The sequence below is a fragment of the Perissodus microlepis genome, chromosome 23 (genome assembly GCF_051167445.1).
Source record: "Perissodus microlepis isolate ML-2025 ecotype Zambia chromosome 23, ASM5116744v1, whole genome shotgun sequence".
In the NCBI taxonomy this organism is placed as follows: Eukaryota; Metazoa; Chordata; class Actinopteri; order Cichliformes; family Cichlidae; genus Perissodus; species Perissodus microlepis.
This window is the reverse complement of record NC_140482.1, coordinates 26,085,347-26,108,363: the sequence shown is the minus strand read 5'-3', so window position 1 is coordinate 26,108,363 and position 23,017 is coordinate 26,085,347. Positions and strand designations below refer to the sequence as shown.

The 23,017-nt window shown below is 39.9% G+C and overlaps 1 protein-coding gene across 1 annotated transcript; it reads right to left on the bottom strand.

The window, feature by feature from the left end:
- Positions 1-11,623: 11,623 nt before the first annotated feature.
- LOC146361626 (pinopsin-like) lies at positions 11,624-20,046 on the bottom strand. The gene is made up of 4 exons (XM_084922512.1): positions 19,477-20,046; positions 14,790-15,115; positions 14,152-14,385; positions 11,624-12,297 (listed from the first exon to the last, which is right to left on the bottom strand). Exons 1-4 carry the CDS (start codon positions 19,850-19,852, stop codon positions 12,046-12,048), a joined length of 1,188 nt encoding a protein of 395 aa, XP_084778638.1. The 5' UTR covers positions 19,853-20,046; the 3' UTR covers positions 11,624-12,045.
- Positions 20,047-23,017: the final 2,971 nt, after the last annotated feature.

Genomic DNA, 23,017 nt, shown 5'->3' with positions numbered 1-23,017 from the left:
AGCTTTTTTCCATGTGGCGGGGTGTGGTTGGTTTCACAGCTGCAGCAAGGCAGACACACCTGAGTGATCACACCACACCTGCAACCTGTCACTTCAAGATGTTAACAGCTGCCTTATGATTTAAGTTAATGTTGTTGATACTCTGAAGTTGGTGTCAAAATAATCCACCAAGAGTAGCTTTCTCTATCTGTCTCTCTGTCTCTCCCTCTCTCTCAGAAATTTGATCAACTCTATGTTATTCATAACCTGAGATTCAAACTCACATCTGACCTTTGTCATTGCTTAAGCATTTTATGTTGCTTTGCCCGTGTTGCTCTTTTTTAGCTCCAATATTTTTCTGCTCATTAATCCTAGCCCTGTTAACATCTGATACTATATCCATTCATTTTGTATTTTGCTTAATGCAGAGGAGCAGAAATTGGGTTTATAAACACTCATCTCTCTTTTTTCTGTGTGTGTGCGCGCGCGTGTGTGTGTGTGTGCAATGCTGCGTGTGCTACTATGTGAGCATGTGTTTGTGCATGCGTGCTCACAGAAGGAAGGTCATGGCAGGAGCTTTTTTTTTAATGCATTTCCAATCAGCTTTTTTACAAGAAGTGTAGTTCATACAGTGGAATAAATGTATTCTTTCCGATACTTTACAAATATGAAACTAAAGATTTTGAGTTCATGCACATTGTGAAACAAGAATCTCAATATTTGTGTCACAATGATTTCTATAAAAACATGTTGTTTACGGGGATAATGTGACAAATCTTTTGTGGGTCCTATTAATGATCAATGGTGATTGAAGAGGAAGCTTGAACCCTGGCTCTGGACATTTTCATGACAAGTGACAGCGCAGACATCTGCTAATGAGAGAACATGTTTTATCATCATAAACACTGTGATATGAAGCATTGTTAAAGTGTCACTTCAGTAATGCTGCTGAGAGAAAGAAGTGTTGACTCATGTTTTTAATAGATGACTTAAAACACTAAACTCTAATTTCAGGGGTTTATTTTAAGTTTACAGAATAAAACATCTGGTAAGATGATGGGTTTTACTTCTCACTGTTCGTTTTATGTGTATCTATTTACCATGTATGCTACTTTGCTCTGTGGACTGTAAAATGTTTCATTGTATTCATGAAATAAACCAGAATTTCACTGTCTGCATCTTTTACTGCTTTTTTTCACTCCAAGTTTGACAAAACCCACAGACATCCAGAGTTAACTCACTAACACCGTGGAGCAATCTCAGTGTATTTTAGCTGCTTTTTCAAAATTTGAAACAGGATGAACGTTGCTGTTGTTTAATGTTTTTTTTAGCTGCTCAAAAAAGCCATTTCATGGCTTGAATATTTCCAGCTGATAAGGAGACTTACAGCATTTCAAATGCACATCCAAAGGCTTTAAACATCCACTTTATCTGTAACAACAGTATCAAACTACAGAGCATTATTTTTACTAAAATTCAACATTTTCAATGAAAACTTGGCTGCTTTTTTATTTTATTGTAAAAAAAAAACCAAAAACCTTGAATGCCATTTTTAGGATGATATCCTTTGAGATTCCATTTTTATTTTTTAATATTTTTCAATATTTATGCTTTTGGAGTGATGTTGGGATGTTGGGTGTTGTTGGGATTGAAAATGTTTGATTTCTTTTACCGAAATAAGTCTTGAAGATATGTTTAGCCTATTTTAGAGTTCAGAAATGTAGAATTATTGTAGAGACACTGACACTGCCCTCGATGTAATAAAGTACACAGAGGTACATACACATATATACAGATGCACTTACACACAGGCACACAGTCACTCACGTGCACTCACATAGACACACGGTCCTTCAAGGACCTGCAGTTCAAAAAAGTGCCCCTCCGACAGCCAAACCCACTTGGTGTTCGCTCGCTCTGCGGTAGAGTATCACTTCCTGTTCCTGAGTAGCTTATTTGCTTAGCAATTTAATTAACAACTTTTAAATACATTCTTCTTTCATAGTATAATCTTCACGTGCTTCATCCGAAGCACACTTTCTGTGTACTCACTACCTAATTTATAGCCAAAGTATTCACTCACTGTCTCTGTACTGTTTCGCTAGCTTAGCTTAGCTCGTAGCCGACTCGTTAGCACCATGGCTACTTCACCTGTCCCTCCTGCACTTTCTTGCTCATTGTGTCAGATGTTTAGTTACTCCTCGGCCTCCTTTAGCAGTAATGATATCTGTAACAAATGTAGCATATTTGCAGCTCTGGAGGCCAGGATTACTGAATTGGAGACTCGGCTTCGCACCCTTCATTCACCCGTAGCTAGCCAGGCCCCTGTAGCTGGTGCAGCCGAAGATAGCGTAGGCCCCGCTAGCTGTTCCCCGGCAGACCCCAAGCAGCTGGGGAAAGAGGGCGGCTGGGTCACGGTGAGGAGGAAGCATAGTCCTAAACAGAAGCCCCAGGTACACCACCAACCCGTTCATGTGTCTAACCGTTTTTCCCCACTCGGTGACACACCCGCCGGGGGTCAAACTCTGGTAATTGGTGATTCTGTTCTCAGACATGTGAAGCTAGAGACACCGGCAACCATAGTCAATTGTCTTCCAGGGGCCAGAGCAGGCGACATTGAAGGAAATTTAAAACTGCTGGCTAAGGGTAAACGTAAATTCAGTAAAATCATAATTCACGTCGGCAGTAATGACACCCGGTTACGCCAATCGGAGGTCACTAAAATCAATATTGAATCGATGTGCAACTTTGCTAAAACAATGTCGGACTCTGTAGTTTTCTCTGGTCCCCTCCCCAATCAGACCAGGAGTGACATGTTTAGCCGCATGTTCTCCTTAAATTGCTGGCTGTCTGAGTGGTGTCCCAGAAACGATGTGGGCTTCATAGATAATTGGCAAACCTTCTGGAGGAAACCTGGTCTTGTTAGGAGAGACGGCATCCATCCCACTTTGGATGGAGCAGCTCTCATTTCTAGAAATATGGACAAATTTATTAAACCCCCCAAAATATGACTATCCAGAGTTGGGACCAGGAAGCAGAGTTGCAGTCTTACACGCCTCTCTGCAGCTTCTCTCCTCCTGCTACCCCCCCAAAAACCCATCTCCATAGAGACTGTGTCAGCTTCTAAAAAGACAAAAAACAAACTAAAAACCAGCAACAAACAACTTAAACATAAACAATTACAAAGAAAGAACAGTACAGTATCCACATCTGAACCAAAGAGTAAAACAGTGAAATGTGGATTATTAAATATTAGGTCTCTCTCCTCCAAGTCTCTGTTAGTACATGACTTAATAATTGATCAACAAATTGATTTACTCTGCCTTACAGAAACCTGGTTGCAGCAGGATGATTATGTTAGTTTAAATGAATCAACACCCCCGAGTCATTCTAACTACCAGAAACCTCGAAGCACAGGCCGAGGGGGCGGTGTGGCAGCAATTTTTCACACCAGCCTATTAATTAATGAAAGACCAAGACAGACTTTTAATTCATTTGAAAGCCTGATGCTTAACATTGTCCACCCCAGCTGTGAAACTCAGAAACCAGTCTTACTTGTTATCATCTATCGTCCACCTGGGCCTTACACAGAGTTTCTGTCTGATTTCTCAGACTTTATATCTAATTTAGTTCTGAGCTCAAATAAAATAATTATTGTGGGTGATTTTAACATCCATGTAGATGCTAAAAATGACAGCCTCAACATGGCATTTAATCTGTTATTAGACTCAATTGGCTTCTCTCAAAATGTAAAAGAACCCACCCACCACTTTAATCACACTCTAGATCTTGTTTTAACATATGGCATAGAAACTGAACATTTAACAGTGTTTCCTGAAAACCCTCTCCTGTCTGATCATTTCCTGATAACATTTACATTTACAATAATTGATTACACAGCAGTGGAGAGTAGATTTTATCAAAGTAGATGTCTTTCCGAAAGCGCTGTAACTAAGTTTAAGAATATAATCCACCCACTGTTATCATCTTCAATGCCCTGTACCAACACAGAGCAGAGCAGCTATCTGAACGCTACCCCAACAGAGGTCGATTATCTTGTTAATAATTTCACCTCCTCACTACGTACGACTCTGGATACTGTAGCTCCAGTGAAAACTAAGGTCTCTAATCAGAAGTACCTGACTCCGTGGTATAATTCTCAAACACGTACCCTAAAGCAGATGACTCGTAATCTGGAGAGGAAATGGCGTGTCACAAATTTAGAGGATCATCATTTAGCCTGGAGAAATAGTTTGCTGCTTTATAAGAAAGCCCTCCGCAAAGCCAGAACATCTTACTATTCATCACTGATTGAAGAAAATAAGAACAACCCCAGGTTTCTCTTCAGCACTGTAGCCAGGCTGACAAAGAGTCAGAGCTCTGTTGAGCCAACCATCCCTTTAACGTTAACTAGTAATGACTTCATGAACTTCTTCACAAATAAAATTTTTATCATTAGAGAAAAAATTACCAGTAATCATCCCACAGATGTAATATTATCTACAGCTACTCTTAGTACCATTGATGTTAAGTTAGACTCTTTTTCTCCAATTGATCTTTCTGAGTTAACTTCAATAATTACTTCCTCCAAACCATCAACGTGTCTTTTAGACCCCATTCCTACAAAACTGCTCAAAGAAGTCCTGCCATTGATTAATTCTTCGATCTTAAATATGATCAACCTATCTCTAATGGTCGGCTATGTACCACAGGCCTTCAAGCTGGCTGTGGTTAAACCTTTACTCAAAAAGCCATCTCTAGACCCAGCAGTCTTAGCTAATTATAGGCCAATCTCCAACCTTCCTTTCATATCAAAAATCCTTGAAAGAGTAGTTGTCGAACAGCTAACAGATCATCTGCAGAGGAATGGTTTATTTGAAGAGTTTCAGTCAGGTTTCAGAGCTCATCACAGCACAGAAACAGCTTTAGTGAAGGTTACAAATGATCTTCTTATGGCCTCTGACAGTGGACTCATCTCTGTGCTTGTCCTGCTAGACCTCAGTGCAGCGTTCGATACTGTTGACCATAATATCCTATTAGAGCGATTAGAACATGCTGTAGGTATTACAGGTACTGCACTGCAGTGGTTTGTATCATATCTATCTAATAGACTCCAATTTGTGCATGTAAATGGAGAGTCCTCTTCACACACTGAGGTTAATTATGGAGTTCCACAGGGTTCAGTGCTAGGACCAATTCTGTTTACATTATACATGCTTCCCTTAGGCAGCATCATTAGAAGACATAGCATACATTTTCACTGCTATGCAGATGACACCCAGCTCTATCTGTCCATGAAGCCAGATAACACACACCAATTAGTTAAACTGCAGGAATGTCTTAAAGACATAAAGACCTGGATGGCCGCTAACTTTCTGCTTCTTAATTCAGATAAAACTGAGGTTATTGTACTCGGCCCTGAAAATCTTAGAAATATGGTATCTAACCAGATTCATACTCTGGATGGCATTACCTTGGCCTCCAGTAACGCTGTGAGGAACCTTGGAGTCATTTTTGACCAGGACATGTCCTTCAACGCACATATTAAACAAATATGTAAGACTGCTTTCTTCCATTTGCGCAACATCTCTAAAATTAGAAATATCCTGTCTCAGAGTGACGCTGAAAAACTAGTTCATGCATTTATTACTTCCAGGCTGGACTACTGTAATTCATTATTATCAGGATGTCCAAAAAACTCACTGAAAAGCCTTCAGCTAATCCAAAATGCTGCAGCAAGAGTACTGACAGGGACTAGAAGGAGAGAGCATATTTCTCCTGTTTTGGCTTCCCTTCATTGGCTTCCTGTTAAGTCCAGAATTGAATTCAAAATCCTGCTCCTCACATACAAGGTCTTAAATAATCAGGCCCCATCTTATCTTAATGACCTTGTAGTACCATATCACCCTATTAGAGCACTTCGCTCTCGCTCTGCAGGCCTACTTGTTGTTCCTAGAGTATTTAAAAGTAGAATGGGAGGCAGAGCCTTCAGTTTTCAGGCCCCTCTTCTGTGGAACCAGCTTCCAGTTTGGATTCGGGAGACAGAAACTATCTCTACTTTTAAGATTAGGCTTAAAACTTTCCTTTTTGCTAAAGTATATAGTTAGGGCTGGACCAGGTGACCCTGAATCCTCCCTTAGTTATGCTGCAATAGACGTAGGCTGCCGGGGGATTCCCAAGATGCATTGAGTTTTTCCTTTCCAGTCACCTTTCTCACTCACTATGTATTAATAGACCTCTCTGCATTGAATCATATCTGTTATTAACCTCTGTCTCTCTTCCACAGCATGTCTTTTATCCTGTCTTCCTTCTCTCACCCCAACCGGTCGCAGCAGATGGCCGCCCCTCCCTGAGCCTGGTTCTGCCGGAGGTTTCTTCCTGTTAAAAGGGAGTTTTTCCTTCCCACTGTCGCCAAAGTGCTTGCTCATAGGGGGTCATATGATTGTTGGGTTTTTCTCTGTATCTATGAAGCGCCTTGAGGCGACTTTTGTTGTGATTTGGCGCTATATAAATAAAATTGAATTGAATTGAATTGAATTGAATCTGTTCTCTGATTGGATTGTTACATTTGTGATTGACATGACATTGACCAATCAGATGAAAGGAAGAAAAATAGGGTCAAAATTCGTACTTGTAACTTGCAGGGTTTTTTTTGGCTAAGTCCACACACAAATCTTTTTTACGCACACACAAATTCTTTTTACACATACAAATCTTTTTTACACACACACAAATCTTTTTTACACATACAAATCTTTTTTACGCACACACAAATTCTTTTTACACATACAAATCCTGATTTACAAGTACAAAATATTTATGACCACATTTTGAGGCCATACAAACACTTCTTATAATGACTAACTACTCCTGACATTTTGGAGATGTTAGCTCTTTATACAGTAAAGTTACAGTGGGATACAAATAATATCAGGCTGATCCTGCCACAATTTGTTCCCCCTGTCGAAATCATGGACAAACAGTATCCCACAGTTGTTTATGTTTTTGAACCCATTTTGCACAGAGAAACATTTTTTTGAAAAATGTATTGATAGCAATGGTGAATATTATTACACAGAAAAAAAAAAAAACTACAGGTAAAATAATTACACCGTGACACCTCTGCCTTTCTAAACGGAGGGACAGTAACTGCGTGTGTATATGTAAGCGTGTAAAACCTGAAGATAGTCAGATTAACAGCAACAGTATTTTGTCTCTATCTGCCATTGTAGAAATTCATCTCATGTAAACAATAACATGGCCCACAGCGTGACGTGAAAAAAGGCACATACCTTTGACGTTGAGTGACGAACTCCGTATTTCACGTCCACACGTAAATGCAAAAACTGAAAAAACTGAGTTTTCGAAAATCTCCAACCTGACAGAAGTTTTAAAAAATCTCCATTTTCGGTGATTCGAAACGTCGTTTACGTGTGGAGGAAAGGCCCAAACGCATAGAAAAAGCTGCGTTTTCAAAAATACCCGTGTAGGTGTGGACATAGTGTAAAAGAGTTAGTAGTTTATTTTATTGCTACCTGTAATTTATTGCAGTTTGTAGGTGGTGGGATTTTTCTTGTAAAACAAAGGGGAACCACTGCTCTAAAGGTTTGGCCGCAGCTGTATATTACACTATCAGTGCTTGTTTACTCTTGTCAATAATTACATTTCTAAATTCTCTTTGTGCAGTTACAGGTAAATAATATCCAATATTTTATCTAAATGACTGCTTTGTCTTCGAAAAGGTGAAGAGCCTGAGGCCAGTGATGGTCCAGTTCTACTCTAAGTACATTCTTACAGTGGCTCACAGGACAAGGCCACATTCCTGTCCTGCCAGAAGAGAGTCTTCATGCAGTTCAACCACACCTGTCATATTCCATATAGTGTTCATGCAGTTTTCTACCCAGCAGTTACAGCATGTCCAACTGCCTGTTCAGCATATGCAAAAAACATATGATGAGTTCAAGCATGTGATGACAAAGGCCTTCAATTATGGTCTTTGTCATCACAAGTCTGGCTGGCTGATCATGTTTAGAAGCATGATCAGCAGTGTTGGGTGTAATGCGTTACTAAGTAATGTGTTACTGTAATTAAATTACTTTTCCACTGAAAAAGTAGAGTAACTAATTACTGTTCATTTTTAAGTATTTTAATTACAGTTACTTACAATTTACATGCTTTACATTGTAAAATAATTAAACTCGCTGAAAATGACATTATTTAATTTCAATAATTTATCTTCTAAACGTAGAAGTAAACTCTGCCGCTTTAACATCGTTGTAGTGCAGGTGCACGTCATTTCGCGCCAGTTTGCTGCATAGTCGTATTCTAAAGCGGAAGATGTCAGACTCGGCTGAAGCGTGTGGCTGTTTTTTGAAATGGACATATTCCCGTCTTTTCACTTTTCTGAAACAAGCAGACAAGAATATTACAGTAATATGTAAGCTATGTCCTGGGGAGAAAAAACTATCGGCTGCTGTTAATAGCAGGAGTAATCTACTGAAGCGCCTGACACGAGAGCATAGACGAACACTTCTGAGTGATTCTTGTTCATCATCCATGGATAACACCGCGGCAACTCCTGCTAAGCAGGCAAACCTTGATTTTACTTCAGCAGCACAGAAAGCATCTGAAGGTGAGCTTAAAAAAATGATTGCAGGCTACATTGTGGAAGAGATGCTACCGCTGCGTACTGTAGAGTCTACGTCTTTAAAAAAAAAAATATATATATATATATATATTATTTAAAGAGTTTAATTTCTATTGTTTGCCCACTCAAGGTTTATAGGGATTTTAAGATGTATTTAGTTAAATTACTTATTTAGTAATTAAGTTACTTTTCTGACACAGTAATTAGATAAGTATTTTAAATACAATATTGACTAAGTAATTAGTAATTAATTACTTTTTTAAAGTAACTTACCCAACACTGATGATCAGCCAGCCAGACATCTGGATGATTATATGGAATAAACAAAAAACTAAAGAAGACATGCGTTATCTTTATTATTATTTTATATTTTTCATTGTTAGGCATTAGGTTCATTGCCATTGAAATCCTTAAAAGAGTTTTAGTAGTCCTTGCCAACTTCTTTCTCTCCTCCATGTTACTGTGCCAGCTTGTCAGCATCTATTTGGGATTGGGAGTGCAACAGAAAGTAAGGAACTCCAAAGTACCATTAAAACCAGGAGAGGTTCTTGTTTTTCAGAAGAAGGGATTATTTAAAAGAATTCAAAAGAAATGATCTCAATGTCATATGTGATTTAAGAACCCTAGAGAGTACTTTGCAAAACAACACGTTTTGCACGCTTATAATTTCACATTCTGATGGGCCAAGCTACGACTGTCAGGGATGGTGATGTAGGTACAGAGCATGTGAGAGTGTGGTTAAGTAAATGTCTCTTCCAAAACTAGATGAAAGCACAAGGAGATCAATGGCAAGGCGTAGAGATTCAGAAATTCACCATCTTCAGTCTTCAGTGGACACTCCATTTCTGGCACAAAAAAAACTGTAAAAGTTGATTGTAGAGTAGATTTAGGAGGTGTTTTGGTGACCTGAAAACATCTGCATGTCAAACATAACAATGTATGTATGTCTTAAAAAAAAACTGTAATTAATCATACACTCAGTAACCCAAGAATTATTAATAATTATTATGGTAGTTAAACACAGTGAGAGTCATATATCATATCATGTCAAACAGGGGCTATTCACTTTAGCTAAAGTTATTAAGTTAGCTAAAGAGCTGGGATGCTGTGTAAGACATAAATAAACCTAAAATACAATGGTTTCTATATGGAAGAAATATAGTATCATCAGAATTCAAGTATTTTTAGACATTGAATTTATAACACTGAATTTTTATCCTCCAAATTTCCCTGCAAAAATATTCACCTGCAAAAATTCACCTGCAAAAAATTCACCTGCAAAAAATTCACCTGCAAAAAATTCACCTGCAAAAATTCACCTGCAAAAGTGATGAACTTGAATGACCCAAGCCAGAGCAATCAGCACTAGATCGAGTCGAGCGGCTCTCAGCCAATTAAATTACACTGTTTGATCACATGACACCGTTAGCCAGCAGTGTGTCTCCTAAAAGAGAGCTGTTTAAAGGTGAGTGATTAAGTTTTTCTCCTAAATAGAGATCATTACAGAACGCCTAGTCCTACTTAAAATCCCATTTATTTTTATTTTATTTTATCATCTACTCGAACTAAGGAAAACGTTTGACTAACTCAAAGACAATTTCCACGCCTCCCCTGCCTGTCTGCAGAGGCAGTTTTGAATTTAGGAGCAGCAAGATGGCAGCGGCAAACCCTGGCGATTCTCCGGTAAGTATTGTTTGTCTTTTGAAACGTTCATTTTATTTAAATCCGTTGCTCACGTATAAAGTACACAGACGGGGTCTTTGCTCAACTCGTCTGAGGCGTGTCTCATTAAGCGCTACATGCTAGCATCCTGCTAACCGAGCTACCCTTTACATGCTGTGCTTTAGAAAATAGGATACTCGTTAAAAAAAAAATACTCCGCAGATATTGATAGATAGACGAACACTGCAAATATAATGTTGTAAACGAGAACGGCCTTTGGTGAAGGGGTAAAATACACCATGAATAAAGCCATAGAGTGAATGGCTGCCATGGTTGCAGAACGGCCTGATTTAATGACAAGAAAGGGGAAGAGTGAGGTGAAGTGAACCAAAGCCACAAAACACGGTCAGACAAGGCGGCAAAAGGGCAGTGATCTGTCCGTCAGTATGAAGTTGGTGTGTGCTTTGGTGAACAAAAACTCCAGACCGGTAGCAGGAAGATGGGAGACTCGTGTTTCACTGGAATAGTGGTGAATTAAAACATCCTTTGTTGGGGACATTTAGGTGTAAATGCATCCATACAGGCAAGACAGAGGCAGACCAGACAGTGAAGAAAACAAGGCAAACATTAGAAATATTGTGTCGGCCTTGGCTCATAGTTCTTGTCTTTAAATTAACTTTGTCTGTGTGTGTTTCAGGTCCTGCACTCTCAAAGACTGAATGAACCAGCATTGCAGCCATGGGTCACTGTGAGCATCACAGGGAAGGTTGAAGCCGCCCACTGCACCTGTAAGGCCGGAGTCGCGGAGACCCTTTTGGTCAGCAGGAGGTCATACACACACATTCTTACACACACGCACACATCTACATACAGTGCCAAGGGGGGTTACGAGGAGAGGTGCGTGTAAACTATTGTGTATTGTGTGAACTGTTTTCCCAATAAAAGGTAGCAAGCGGAGGCCGTCGTTGGGGTCATTTCGTGGTAGACACCGACGAGGCCTCCCTTGCAAGTAAATCGATCGATCGATCGCTGACTGTCTTGTTTTCTTCATGATGAATATGTCTCTAAACCAGCGGGGCTTGTGGAAACACAGACCCAACAACTTGTTTTAGTTGCACTTGCAGCAGCAAAAAAGAGACTTGGGCATTAAGACCAAGCATAAGTTTGTAAAATCAGGCCTGTACAGTGGCCTTAACTTCCATTTCTTTGCAATAGCTCGTATCTTGTATTAGTGGCCTTCTTTATGGACAGTGAAATTGTGTAGTTTTCCAAAAAATAAATAAATAAATCAAAGGACATGCATGCATCAGAACTACTGATCATCGGTCATATTGAGCCTGCTAAAATTAAAGTCAGAGAGTCAAAGCAGAGCACAGCACTTTATTCCCAACACACCAACAGGACACAGACCATAGAAAAATATCCACAAATTAGTCATTAAAGTCTGAGGGCTGCGAACAAACAAGCAAAATCTGATTTCTACCGAGCCTCTGATTTCAACGGTTGAATCCGAAAACAGGATTTAACTCTTCTGTTAGATTAGTTTAGCTCACATTATTAAATCAATAATTACAGCAGCTGAATACGGTTGGCATCTAGGGTATGACCTCATCGTTTCCCAAAAAAATGAAACACATACAAACTGAGAAGTGATGAGTATGGGTGTGAGTATGAGCTGAGATGTTGGTGGTTGAAGGGTTCAAACAACAGACATTTGCTGGCCCCACTTTTCAGTGAACAGTCAGTGCTTAGGGCTGTCAGGAGGAGGAGATTTCAGGCAGTGGCAGGGGTGGCAGCGGCAGCTCTACGGGGTCGGTTTTGTCAGATTCTGCAGCGCTGATTCCTTCCACGTCCTGCACAATGGGTTTGGTACCAGATGGCCCGGCGGGGCTGCCATCCAACACGCGCCGGTTCAGCTGGACCATGGTGGTCTTGGAGGGCATGGAGGACTGTACATCCTCCGTCAGTGGGTGTTTACAGTGGAACAGGATCAGGAAGCAGCGGTAGAACTGACAAAGAGATTTGTTTTTGTTTTTGTTAATGGTTTTAATATAATATATGTCAATGCCAGTGTTGGCAGCTATTCTGTCTTAAGCTCCATCCTCACTTACCCAATAACCTCATCTGAAGTTTGTTGATTAGCCAAATGATATGCCATGAAAGTATATTTTTTACGATGTAAATGGGAGTTTGTGAGCTCTCCAGTCCAAACTCGCTCTGTATGATAATACCTGCTTCATTAACAGACAGATGTTGATGTTATCTCCAGGCAGATAGTCTCTTACTGAGCAAACATGCTATTCACAAAATAAACCAAATGTTTCTTTGCTTTTCAGTGTAATTAAATTTAATTTGTTTTCTAAAAGAACTTGTAGCACCATCACCAGCCTCAACCGCTGAGACATGGCTGAATGCATTCAGAGATGCTCTTCTGCATACCTTAGTAGTAACAAGCGGTAATTTGAGCTCCTGTTTCCTTTCTAATTGCTCTAAGCAGTCTGGACATTCTCCTCTGAACTCTGGCATCAACAAGGGATTTTCTCCCAGAGAACTGCCACTCACTGGATTTTTTAAATTTTTTTTTAAAGACTACTCTCTGTAAACTCTAGAGATGATTACGTGGGAAAGTCGCAGCAGTATCTGGATCTGGCTCCCACAACGTCTTTCTCCTTCATTCTAATGCTCAGTTTAAATTTCAGCAGGCCGTCTTTACCATGTCTACATGCCTTAATGCACTGAGTTGCTGTCATGTGACTCGCTGATACTTATGTTAACAAAGAGTTGAACAGATGTTCTTAATTAAAAAACAAGCAAAAAAAGCAACATCAGTTTTTTTTATTTCAATTGTCTTACTTTTTGATCTTCCATTAAAACTTTAAGGTGTAACTGTATATCTTTGTACATGTAGACTCAATTAAAATATTTAAAATATTTACAACCAATATAATTTCTATTTTTTCAGTTTTTTAGATATGTTAAGAATTTATTTTCTATTTTTCCTTCTTATTCCTTTAGAGCAGGGATGTCAAACTCCAGTCCTCGAGGAAATTTTTCCATGTGTCCCACCTGCAACACACCTGAATACAAATAGTAGGTCATTAGCAAGATTCTATAGAACTTGACTGCATGCTGAGGTGGCAATTCAGCCATTTGATTCAGTAGAGTTGAGTAGAGTAGAGTTAGGGGTTGCCACTTCAGCATGCAGCCAAGTTCTATAGTCTGGCTAAAGACCTACTAATTTTATTCAGGTGTGTTGCAGCAGAGACACATGTAAAAGTTTCAGGACACCGGCCCTCCAGGACTGGAGTTTGACACCCCTGCTTTAGAGAGCTAGGTCGTTCAAAGTATGGAATATTTATTTGCTATTTAAAGTTCATTTTTTAAATACAGTTTTCAATAAATATACGATTTTGAAAAAAAAAGAAAACATTGTGATGTACTTTGTTAATGACATCATGTGTGTTTCTGTCTGTGTGTAGGCATCATACTGATGTAGTTTGCACTGAGATTAAATTAAAAAACAATCCTGCCACACCTCTCTGTCTCACTTAAATTAAATATTCAAAAAGAAAAAAAACATGAACATAAAAATGTTCATTTACTCATTATATTTATATATATGTTTAGTTTTTCCTACGTATTTTTTTAATATGTATATAATGAAAGTTGAAAAAAAAAATCACAAAATCTACATTAAAAATTAGAAAATATTATTTATTCATTTTACTTTTTTGGTGCATTTTTTAATTTATTAGCATTGTTATTTTCTTCCTCATCAGTGTGTCAGTGCTCCTACCTACGGTACTGACAAATCGTATTTTAAGCCCTGTTGCTACCTGATAACAGCTCAGTCCAACACTCACCTGTTTGTTCATGAGGATGTAGATCACAGGGTTGATGACGGTGCTGGTCTTGGCAAGGATTGAAGGGATGACGCTGGCAACGGGGCTGATGAGTCCTGGCCGGCCAAAGGTGGCCATCATGGCAACAATGCCGTATGGCATCCAGCAGATCAGGTAACACACCACCGTGGTGATGACCATGAACAGAATGTGAAACTCTCGCCGACGAGCTGCTGTCCGCCTGATACGACCCACCTGACAGACAAGAAGAAGGGACTTTATCATTAAAACATTTTAAAAATTGTCCCAAATATATCTCATGACAGGAAAATAGAACATAAATAAGTATACAGAAATAATAAAAGATAAAGACAGAAAAACCCCTGTCAGAAGCAACAAAGCACAAATATTGTAATATTTAGGTAGTAAAAATATCTTTAAAAGTGTAAATACCTAAAATAGCAAATTATAAATTAATAAATTGAATAATGTAAATAAATATGCAAATTTAATTAAAGGAAAAAAATATATGTAACATACATAAAATATATAATATATACACATGTCTACTAAAAACTCTTTTAGTTGACGTTATTTTATTGAAAATATAAATTATAAATTGAGTTGCCAGATGTTCAGCATCTGTGAACGTGAACCACCTGTTTGACGGCATAGAGCAGGCGGCTGTAGCAATACACCATGATCAGGACGGGGAGCCCAAGGCAGAACACAAACAGACAGATAATGTATGAATGTGAGCGAGGTGACTCCTCAGTCCACGACACCGAGCAGCTCGTCCCCGCCCCCTCCAGGCCGTAACTACTCCAGCCCAATAAGGGGGGCACTGTCCATATCACCGAATACAGCCACGACCCCCCCACTGCCAGCAGGGGTTTTCTGTAGTCCGCCGACCGCTTGTTGTACACCATCAGAGTGCTGTAGCGGTCGTAGGACAGGATGGACAAAGAGATCAGGGAGACGATGCCTAAGAACAAAGACAGGAAGTGATCAGGTTAACTTAAAAAAAAAGGACTCATCTACAGTTTGGAAATAAAGAAAATACATCCGTTAACATGCAGAAAAATGAATGGACTCCAGCTCAAGTTTAATTCAGCAGCCATGAGCAGATTAAAAAACAGAATAACTACAGGGCTACAGTAACCTTAGTAAAAACAAAGAATAAGAATGATAATTCCACAGAGAGCAGCATTTCAAAAACATATACTGCATAAAAACTGTGATCTTCAGCAGTAAGCAGATTGGTACGTTGCCTTGGAACTGTAAATGACCGACTCTTGACAGAAATTTAAAGGCAACATAAATAAAGGAATTACCCTGGAAGTCCACTTACCTGCCGCTCAGTCTAGAGGGGCAGGTAAGTGCAAATCATGATAGTGTGGAGGGGTCACCACTACTTCAGCTTTCACATCTTCAGTACTGACTCCATTTGAGCTCTGTGCAGTAACTAAATCATGTTTAGCATCAAAAATTGTAATTTGAATAGATTTGCCTTAATTCTGCTGAGACTATTTACAGTGAACAATGGTCAATGTTAAAAAAAAAAACAGTCATAAAATTTGATATTTATTTTTCTTTCTTTCTTTGTAGTAAAAATCTGTAATGTGAGATATAATATTTGGCATCTTCCTGTTTGGTGCCTGTTCCTACCCCAGGTCAGCCTGTTATTTTTTACCTTTTTTACCTGAGCTGGTAAAATTAGTTGTCTCAGTGAAAGTAGGCTCCTGCTCTCTTAACATTATACCAGCATACTTGTTCAAAAAATGTCTTTCAGCCTAACAGCCACTGTGGTCACTAAAATCAAAACGTCACTGGTCTTTGGTCAAGTTCCTGTTTATTTTAAGAATGTTCTTATCCACCCACTTAAAAAATAAGCTGACCCTTCTTTTCTTAGCAGCTACATACTCTTCTCTAAATTACTGTTTACTGCTAAGATTTTGGAAAAGGTTCAGGCTGAGCAGCTTACAGCTGTTCTGGACAAATACAGCATTCTGGATAGTTTTCAATCCAGCTGTTGAAGAGCTCATTCCACTGCAACATGTTTTCGTAGAGTGTGCTGCGATGCATGAGAATGTTCTGGTCTGTTGATTTTGGACGTGACCTCTGCCTGTTATACTGTTGACATCACATTATGCACGAAAGCCTAAGAAGCTGGGTGGGTGGATCAGGATCTGTTTTGAAATGGTTTTCTTCATATCTGTCTGAATGAAGCTTTTCTGTGGCTGCTTGTAGGTTAGGGTCCTCTTCCACTTCTCAGTGTGCCAAAAGGGTTTTGGGGCTTTTACTTTTTCTGTTATATCTGCTCCCATCTCAGCACATGTTGGGCACTTTTAAAGGCATTACTGATCAATGATATGTCGATGACATTGAGTTTTATATCTCTCTTAAGGCCCAAGATGTTTCTAAGCTACAGAGTTTGCAGAGGTGCTCGGCTTTACTAAAGGTTGGATACTGACATACTGACAATTTTCTCCATCTAAATGAAGAGAAAACAGAAGTTCATGTAGCAGATTTGTCTCTGCATGAGCAAGCACCAGCGTATATGGGTGAACTTTTATATCCATGCATCCCCCATAGGTCCCTGAGGTCAAGTGATCTGAGCCTACTGTCTGTGCACCATACAAGGCTAAGAACTTAAGAGCTTTTTCCAACAATGGCCCCAGACTGCAGCACTCTTCCTCCTGAGCTTTTTAAAAAAGCAGCTGAAAGCTTATCTTTTTAAACATGCTTCTGGGTAACTGTTTGTCTTTATATTTTCAGCTCTTTTGCTGTGGAGCACTTGAAAGGAAAATCACATTACCACAATAATAACGTTTTATGTCCTTACTTGACTTGATGCACCTGATCTGCTGTTTGGTAGACAACCTGTCACTTTTTTTTTTTTTACTGTAACCCTCAGCATCATTTGAAACTATATTGATCTACTGGAAGTATAAATTGAGCCTCCAGCTGCTATATTGTCCAGGCTCTTTAGAGGGGATGTCACCATGGCGACCGGTAAATTGGAGCTTTATCAAAAGAAAAGTTGGAAATAATCATGATCTTTTTCTCACTATACCCAAGAAGTCTTTAATACCAGTCTTTAATAACAGTTTATCAGTAATTAATAATTTATTTAAAAGAAAAAGTGGCTGCTGTTGCGATTTGGTGCCATATAAAAAAAATGAATTGGATTGAGTTGCAAAATTGCCATCAGGCAAAAGACACAGACAAATCCAGTACTGCTTAAACTGCCCCCCCCTCTCCCTCCACTGATAACAACTTTCAGGACTGTCATTGCACTCTGCACAATCACTCCCTCAGGTGTGTATTTATTATTGTTGTTATGGTCTGTTTACTGTTTTTAACTATTTCTTTTTTTCTGATGGGCGTGGTTTAGATGCCAATCTAAATGTGTTGTACTTGTTAACAACAACCAAGGTTACTAATAGGGGTGGGTTTTGATAATCGATTTATCGATTAAAATCGATTCTGGCTTGGATAATGTGATATCGATTCATTAAAATCCTGAATCGATTTTTTTAAAATGCCCGAAACGCCAGAATCTCAGGTTAAACCTCACAAAATTTCAAGAACCACCAAACAGCTAAAACAGTAAATGAGAGCAGGTACACAGATTCTGCACAAAGATGTAAACACAAAGCTCAGACCCGCCGACAGATCAGAATCAGTGAGATGTCGCCTTTCTCACCCGACGGCACGGACACGGTCGGGGCCGAAAGCCGACAGCTCGCTGATTCCGATGTTTCAGCGGGTCCGCGCTTTGTGTTTACGCCCTTTTTACGCTGATTGTAAAGCTGTTAGTTTTATCTCTCTCCAAACATTATTGACCGAACCAGCAGCAAAAGAAGATCCAAACTACACTTCACAAAAACATCGTCATGAATTCCCTCTGACTTTTGCTGTTTTGCTTCCACCACAATAAAATCACACTTCATTCACAGCTCTCTCTCGCTCTCTCTCGCTTTCTCTGTATACTTCAAGAACAGTTTCCCGTCTAAAAATCTGTTTTCTGCATTATTCGCTTGCTTGTTACGCACAAGTCTACTGTTGTTTACAGCGCTGTCGGCCGCTGTTTTTTTCCCCCTTTTACTTACTTCTGAAAAGAAAGACTCATTTCTGCTGTTCAATAGGCTTCTGAACAAATGTAAACTTTTTAAAATTATACAAAATGCAAAATGCTTAGCTGTGTCTCTAATAAAACCGCTGTAACTTCAGAGGTAATGTTCATATGTTGATTAATGGTTTTCTTTCGTTTTTGATGTACTGCAGAATATTTTTATAAAATCCCAGGCCAGGAAAATCACCTTCATGTTTTTCTGTGTTTTATCTTCAGCTACTTTGACACAAAGGCATCTACTGTGATGCTCACACTTTTGATAAAGTCTTGCGAGTGTCAGCTTCCTTTTTATAGATACAAAAATATGTAAATGTAGTAATCTGAATTATAATATTTCTGACTGTCTGAGGCAAAATTTCTCAGATTTAAATCGAATCGAATCGAATTGAATCGAATCGTGGATCGAATCAATTCGGGACCTTGTGAATCGGAATCGAATCGATTCTAGAAATCAGTGACGATACCCAGCCCTAGTTACTAACCAGCCAGACTGGACTTAATCCATGTCTGTGAAACTGAGCCTATACAAGTCTTGAAGCTGCAGCTCCTTGTAGCTCAAACTGAGCCCAGGTGAGAACAGAGCAGGTAACAGTCCACTTCCTGTGGTCTGATTATTTTCTGTTGTGTGCTACATTTAATAAAACCACCCAGAGCTGATTCTGATCACATTACCAGAGCTCATGTGTGGGTCCCCTGAGGTCCCGTGTTCGGGCAGAGGTTTGTTATCTGCAGCAGGCAGCTGCACTTTATCTGCATCTCCACCCACTTCACGAAACATGGCCCACGTGACCCCTGAGAACTCAACAGGTGGGAGAAGAAAACATCAGGATCAAACCTGTGCACTGCTCAAATGCAAAGCGAATAAAGTGCAGCTGGATCCACAGAAAATATGGAATAAATAAAGCTGTAAAGTAAGTAAACACTGAATAAAATCAGCAGCATGAAAAAATAGAGGACCGCTTCTTAAACCTCTGAAAGCTGCACGGAGTCTGGATGGAGACCTTTCAAAATAAAGCGCAGAAACGTTGACATAATCTTTTCACTTTTGCTGTTTATAAATAAAGTTTAAAATTAAGTTTAACTGTTTGTTTCAACAGAAAAACTTTTTTTTAAGTTGCTCTTAAATGAAGCCAGTGATTGATTCAGCTCAGACCGGTAACCTGACAGAGCCTCTCAGGCTCTGAGGCTCCAGGGGTACAGACACTTACCGAAGCACGAGTTGACGAAGCCGTACCACATGCAGCCGCGGCGGCCGTACAGCCAGCGGCGCTGCAGGCTGGAGGCGAAGCTGAGGGTGGTGCCGCACGCGCACACCAGCATGTCGCTGACGCTGATGTTGAGCAGCATCATGTTGACGGGCGTCCGTAGGCTCTTGAAGCGGCAGAACAGCACCAGCACCAGCAGGTTGTTGAGGAAGCCGAACACCATGATGGAGCCGAGGCACACCGACACCACCACGTGACCTCCGCGCGACAGCCGCTCCAGCGGCGCGTCTCTCCACTCCTCGTCCTCTTCCTGACCCGGAGCGGAGGAAGGCTCGCTGAGGTTAGAGGTCAGGTTGAAGCCGCTCAGCTCCGAGAACATGTCCTTGTGCTCCTCCTGCTCTCCTCCAAGTGGATCCAAGTCAGCTCAGCTTCTCATGGCGCCTCCGCGCTGCGCTCTGCGCCATCCTCCTGCTGGAGACCCCCGCTCGGATCAGGCTGTCTGATAATCCCCGGGCAGGGAGGAGTCCGAGGACCCGCTGAGGAAGAGCAGAAATACTCCTCAGAGCTCCGAGCACAGCGAAACACACTTTAAATACAGAGGGGAGAGAGAGGAGTGACGACACAGAGAGGGAGAGTGAGGAAACTGTGTTTAACATGACAGGAGGCAGAACACCTGAGAACAGCTGCCTCAGAGCAGGCGTTGTGCCAAAAATTCATTTTTGCCCTATTTAAACATTGTAAATGACTCGTTGGTCTATAATCTATTAAACACATGTCAAACATTTCTCTCATGAGTGATATCAGCTCATTTTGAGAGAGGACATGTCAGAGTAGAAACTGCGATCTGTTTTTGGCAGAGTGACTGTTGAATATCCTTCATTTATGAAGGATAAAAAGGAAAAAGCAACAAAAACAAAATGTAACAAAAGTAAAAATGTCTTTATCAAGAGAGAGCTGACCAACAGGAAACACATGTGATATCACAGCTCTAACAGGATCATTTAAGTAACCAAAAAGGACTGGACTGATTATAATGTAGGTACAAAATAGGTCTGAATGACTTTAATTTTTTAGATTCACCGCACAGTTCAACTACCGGGTCAAACATGTAAGGATGTCATGACAGTGCAGTAATGAATAACAAATAAAACTTTATGCTCGGTGTATGTGCCGTGTTACAGGGTCTAAAAATATCAACCAGAACACAAAATTGACAAGAGTAAAATAAACTATAAAGTGTTTGCAGATATAAAGATGCAGCAGTGTTTGCCTGCAAGTATGGCAGGGCCACAGCTCAGTGAGAGTGTCAGACTGAGTCCCAGTCCCAGTGTCATACATGAAAATAAAAACAATACTCAGTTTTACTGATGAAGATTTTATGGTCCAACTAGCGAAGACAGCAGCATTTCATAATCTGCTGCATGATTTAAGTGACTTTGATGTTTGTAAGTAACCAGTTTGACATTAGTATTCACCCTGATGTTCGGCAGGTTTGGCTTCCCAACTTCTTTCATCTTAAATTAAAACTAAAGTTTGTTTTTTGGTGTTACATATCAGTTTTTATTTAGCTGTAAATCCCTCCTTTTTTGTCCTGAGAAATAAAAGTTAAGACTGTAAACAGATCTCTCCTCTCTCGCTCGGAGTTCAGCAGCGTGCAGTCTCTAAAACACTTCTCTTGTAAAATGTGTTAGTTTTCATAGAACAACATTTAAACTTGATGTACATTAAACACTTTTTAACTCTCACACTCTGACAGGTGCATCAGCGGCAGTTTGAGGTTCCCTTTGAGGTTCTTGTGCTCTTTGACATGCAGACTTGCAGTTAAAAAAAAATCATATGAAAACCCTTTTCAATAAACTTCTCTACTGTCAGGTATAAAAGTTGACACTTCAGTCATTTAAAAAGGAACCATTTTGAATTTCCAAATGTCTAATGTGGCTTTATAAAAATAAATAAATAATGATACTAAGGGTGTATGTGCTAGTTTTGGTATTGCAATAAACTGGAGAAACATGTGATTGATGACATTCTTCTGTCCTCTGCCATCACCCAGGATGAAAAGGAAAGCGTGTCAGGTCCCTCAGAACTCACCTGGTCTCTGAAGAAGACAAGCTGATGATGAAGGGGAAATCTCCTTCTTCAGTTTTATCCTAAAATCTTATTTTCCATGTTTTTAAAATGGTTCACTTCAGATTTCTGAAATCAGAACTCGTCCACTTTGTGTGATGCGTTGGTAGGCGAGCCGATGTTTAACTCACCTGAAAATTGACAGAGGGTCCAGAGGAGTGTACTATGAAGCCAGGTTCATGGATTAGCGAGCCATGTCAGGCTTAAAGTCAAGTTTCTGTGTCACCAAACTGGCTCTCTTTTTACCTGGATAAATCACCATGGTAACCTATGCTGGTCACATAACATGGGCAGGAGCAGACCTGACGTCAGTGTGTTCCTGACCTCTGTATCCAAAAGCAAAACTGAACTCTTGTTCATTTTTAAAGATTGGCAGACATGAGTCACTATGTAAAAGCTGCATAATTCGAGATACAACTGACTGTGTAAAAACTATGACATTGGAATCTTTCACAATAAAAGTAAAATAACAACACAAACTGTAAAATTGTGTTAAAAAAAATCTAAAAAAAAACCTGCTTGTCTTTTAATAAGCATTTGAAAAGATATAAACTGAGATAAACTTGTGAAACTTCAGATAAACATGCAGTTGCCCCCCCCCAAAAAAAAGCTTAAAAGAACCAACTCCAGACTGACTCAGTCTTTAAACACTGTAATGCATTGAACTTGGTTTTTAGTGACTGTCAGTCTAATTTTACTCAGATGAGGTGGATCACAAAAGCAGGAAGTCCAAATACCCATCATTTTCTTTAAAAATATAACCAAGGATGTTGGCCTTGGCAGAGGATGTTTGTGTCAGGTCTGAGGAATCCACAACTGCAGAACTGCAGAGAAGTAACTCAAATGCCCAACTGAGCCTCATTTCCCTGAAGTATCCATCCCGTTTCTGAGAATTCAATGAAGGAGAAAACAACATGGCCGACCTCCCCAAGCAGTTCCATCTGGGGAGCACAGCTGTCAGCACCTCCAGCATCCAATCTTCTAACCTGATGAAGGCTGATAGCTGGAAGACATTCGGATTGGAAACGCTGATAGAAAGAGGCGGTCCGCTGAGGAGCTGCAGAGCAAGGCATCAAACTCTCAGCTGAATCACACAGAGAGTGAAAGAGCAGAAATAGATGACAGTCACTGTAGACTCCATTATATTCATCTCTCCTAAATCATGATTCAAACAAGTAGAGAAGGAGAAGGACGAGGCGGGAAGGGGAGAGTCCACAGCTGCCAGCTATCAAACACTGACATTTATTTTCACACCAACTCGACTAATCAGGTTATTTTTATGTTGTGCCTGCAAGTCAGATCAGCTGGAGGAAAAAGGACAGGAACTCTCGTTTGTCTTCATTCTCACCTGAAATCGAGCTGCTGCTTCTTCTGTGTGGCTCCTGATGAAGCTGTCTGATGGCGACATGAGAAAATG

Excerpts from the sequence above, each read along its gene's own strand:
- LOC146361626 (XM_084922512.1), bottom strand. The coding sequence starts at position 19,852 with ATGTTCTCGGAGCTGAGCGGCTTCAACCTGACCTCTAACCTCAGCGAG. Across the intron at positions 14,386-14,789 it reads TGCTCTATGCCGTCAAACAG|GTGGGTCGTATCAGGCGGAC; the intron begins GTGGTTCACGTT and ends CTTGTCTGTCAG. Across the intron at positions 12,298-14,151 it reads ACATCCTCATGAACAAACAG|TTCTACCGCTGCTTCCTGAT; the intron begins GTGAGTGTTGGA and ends TCTCTTTGTCAG.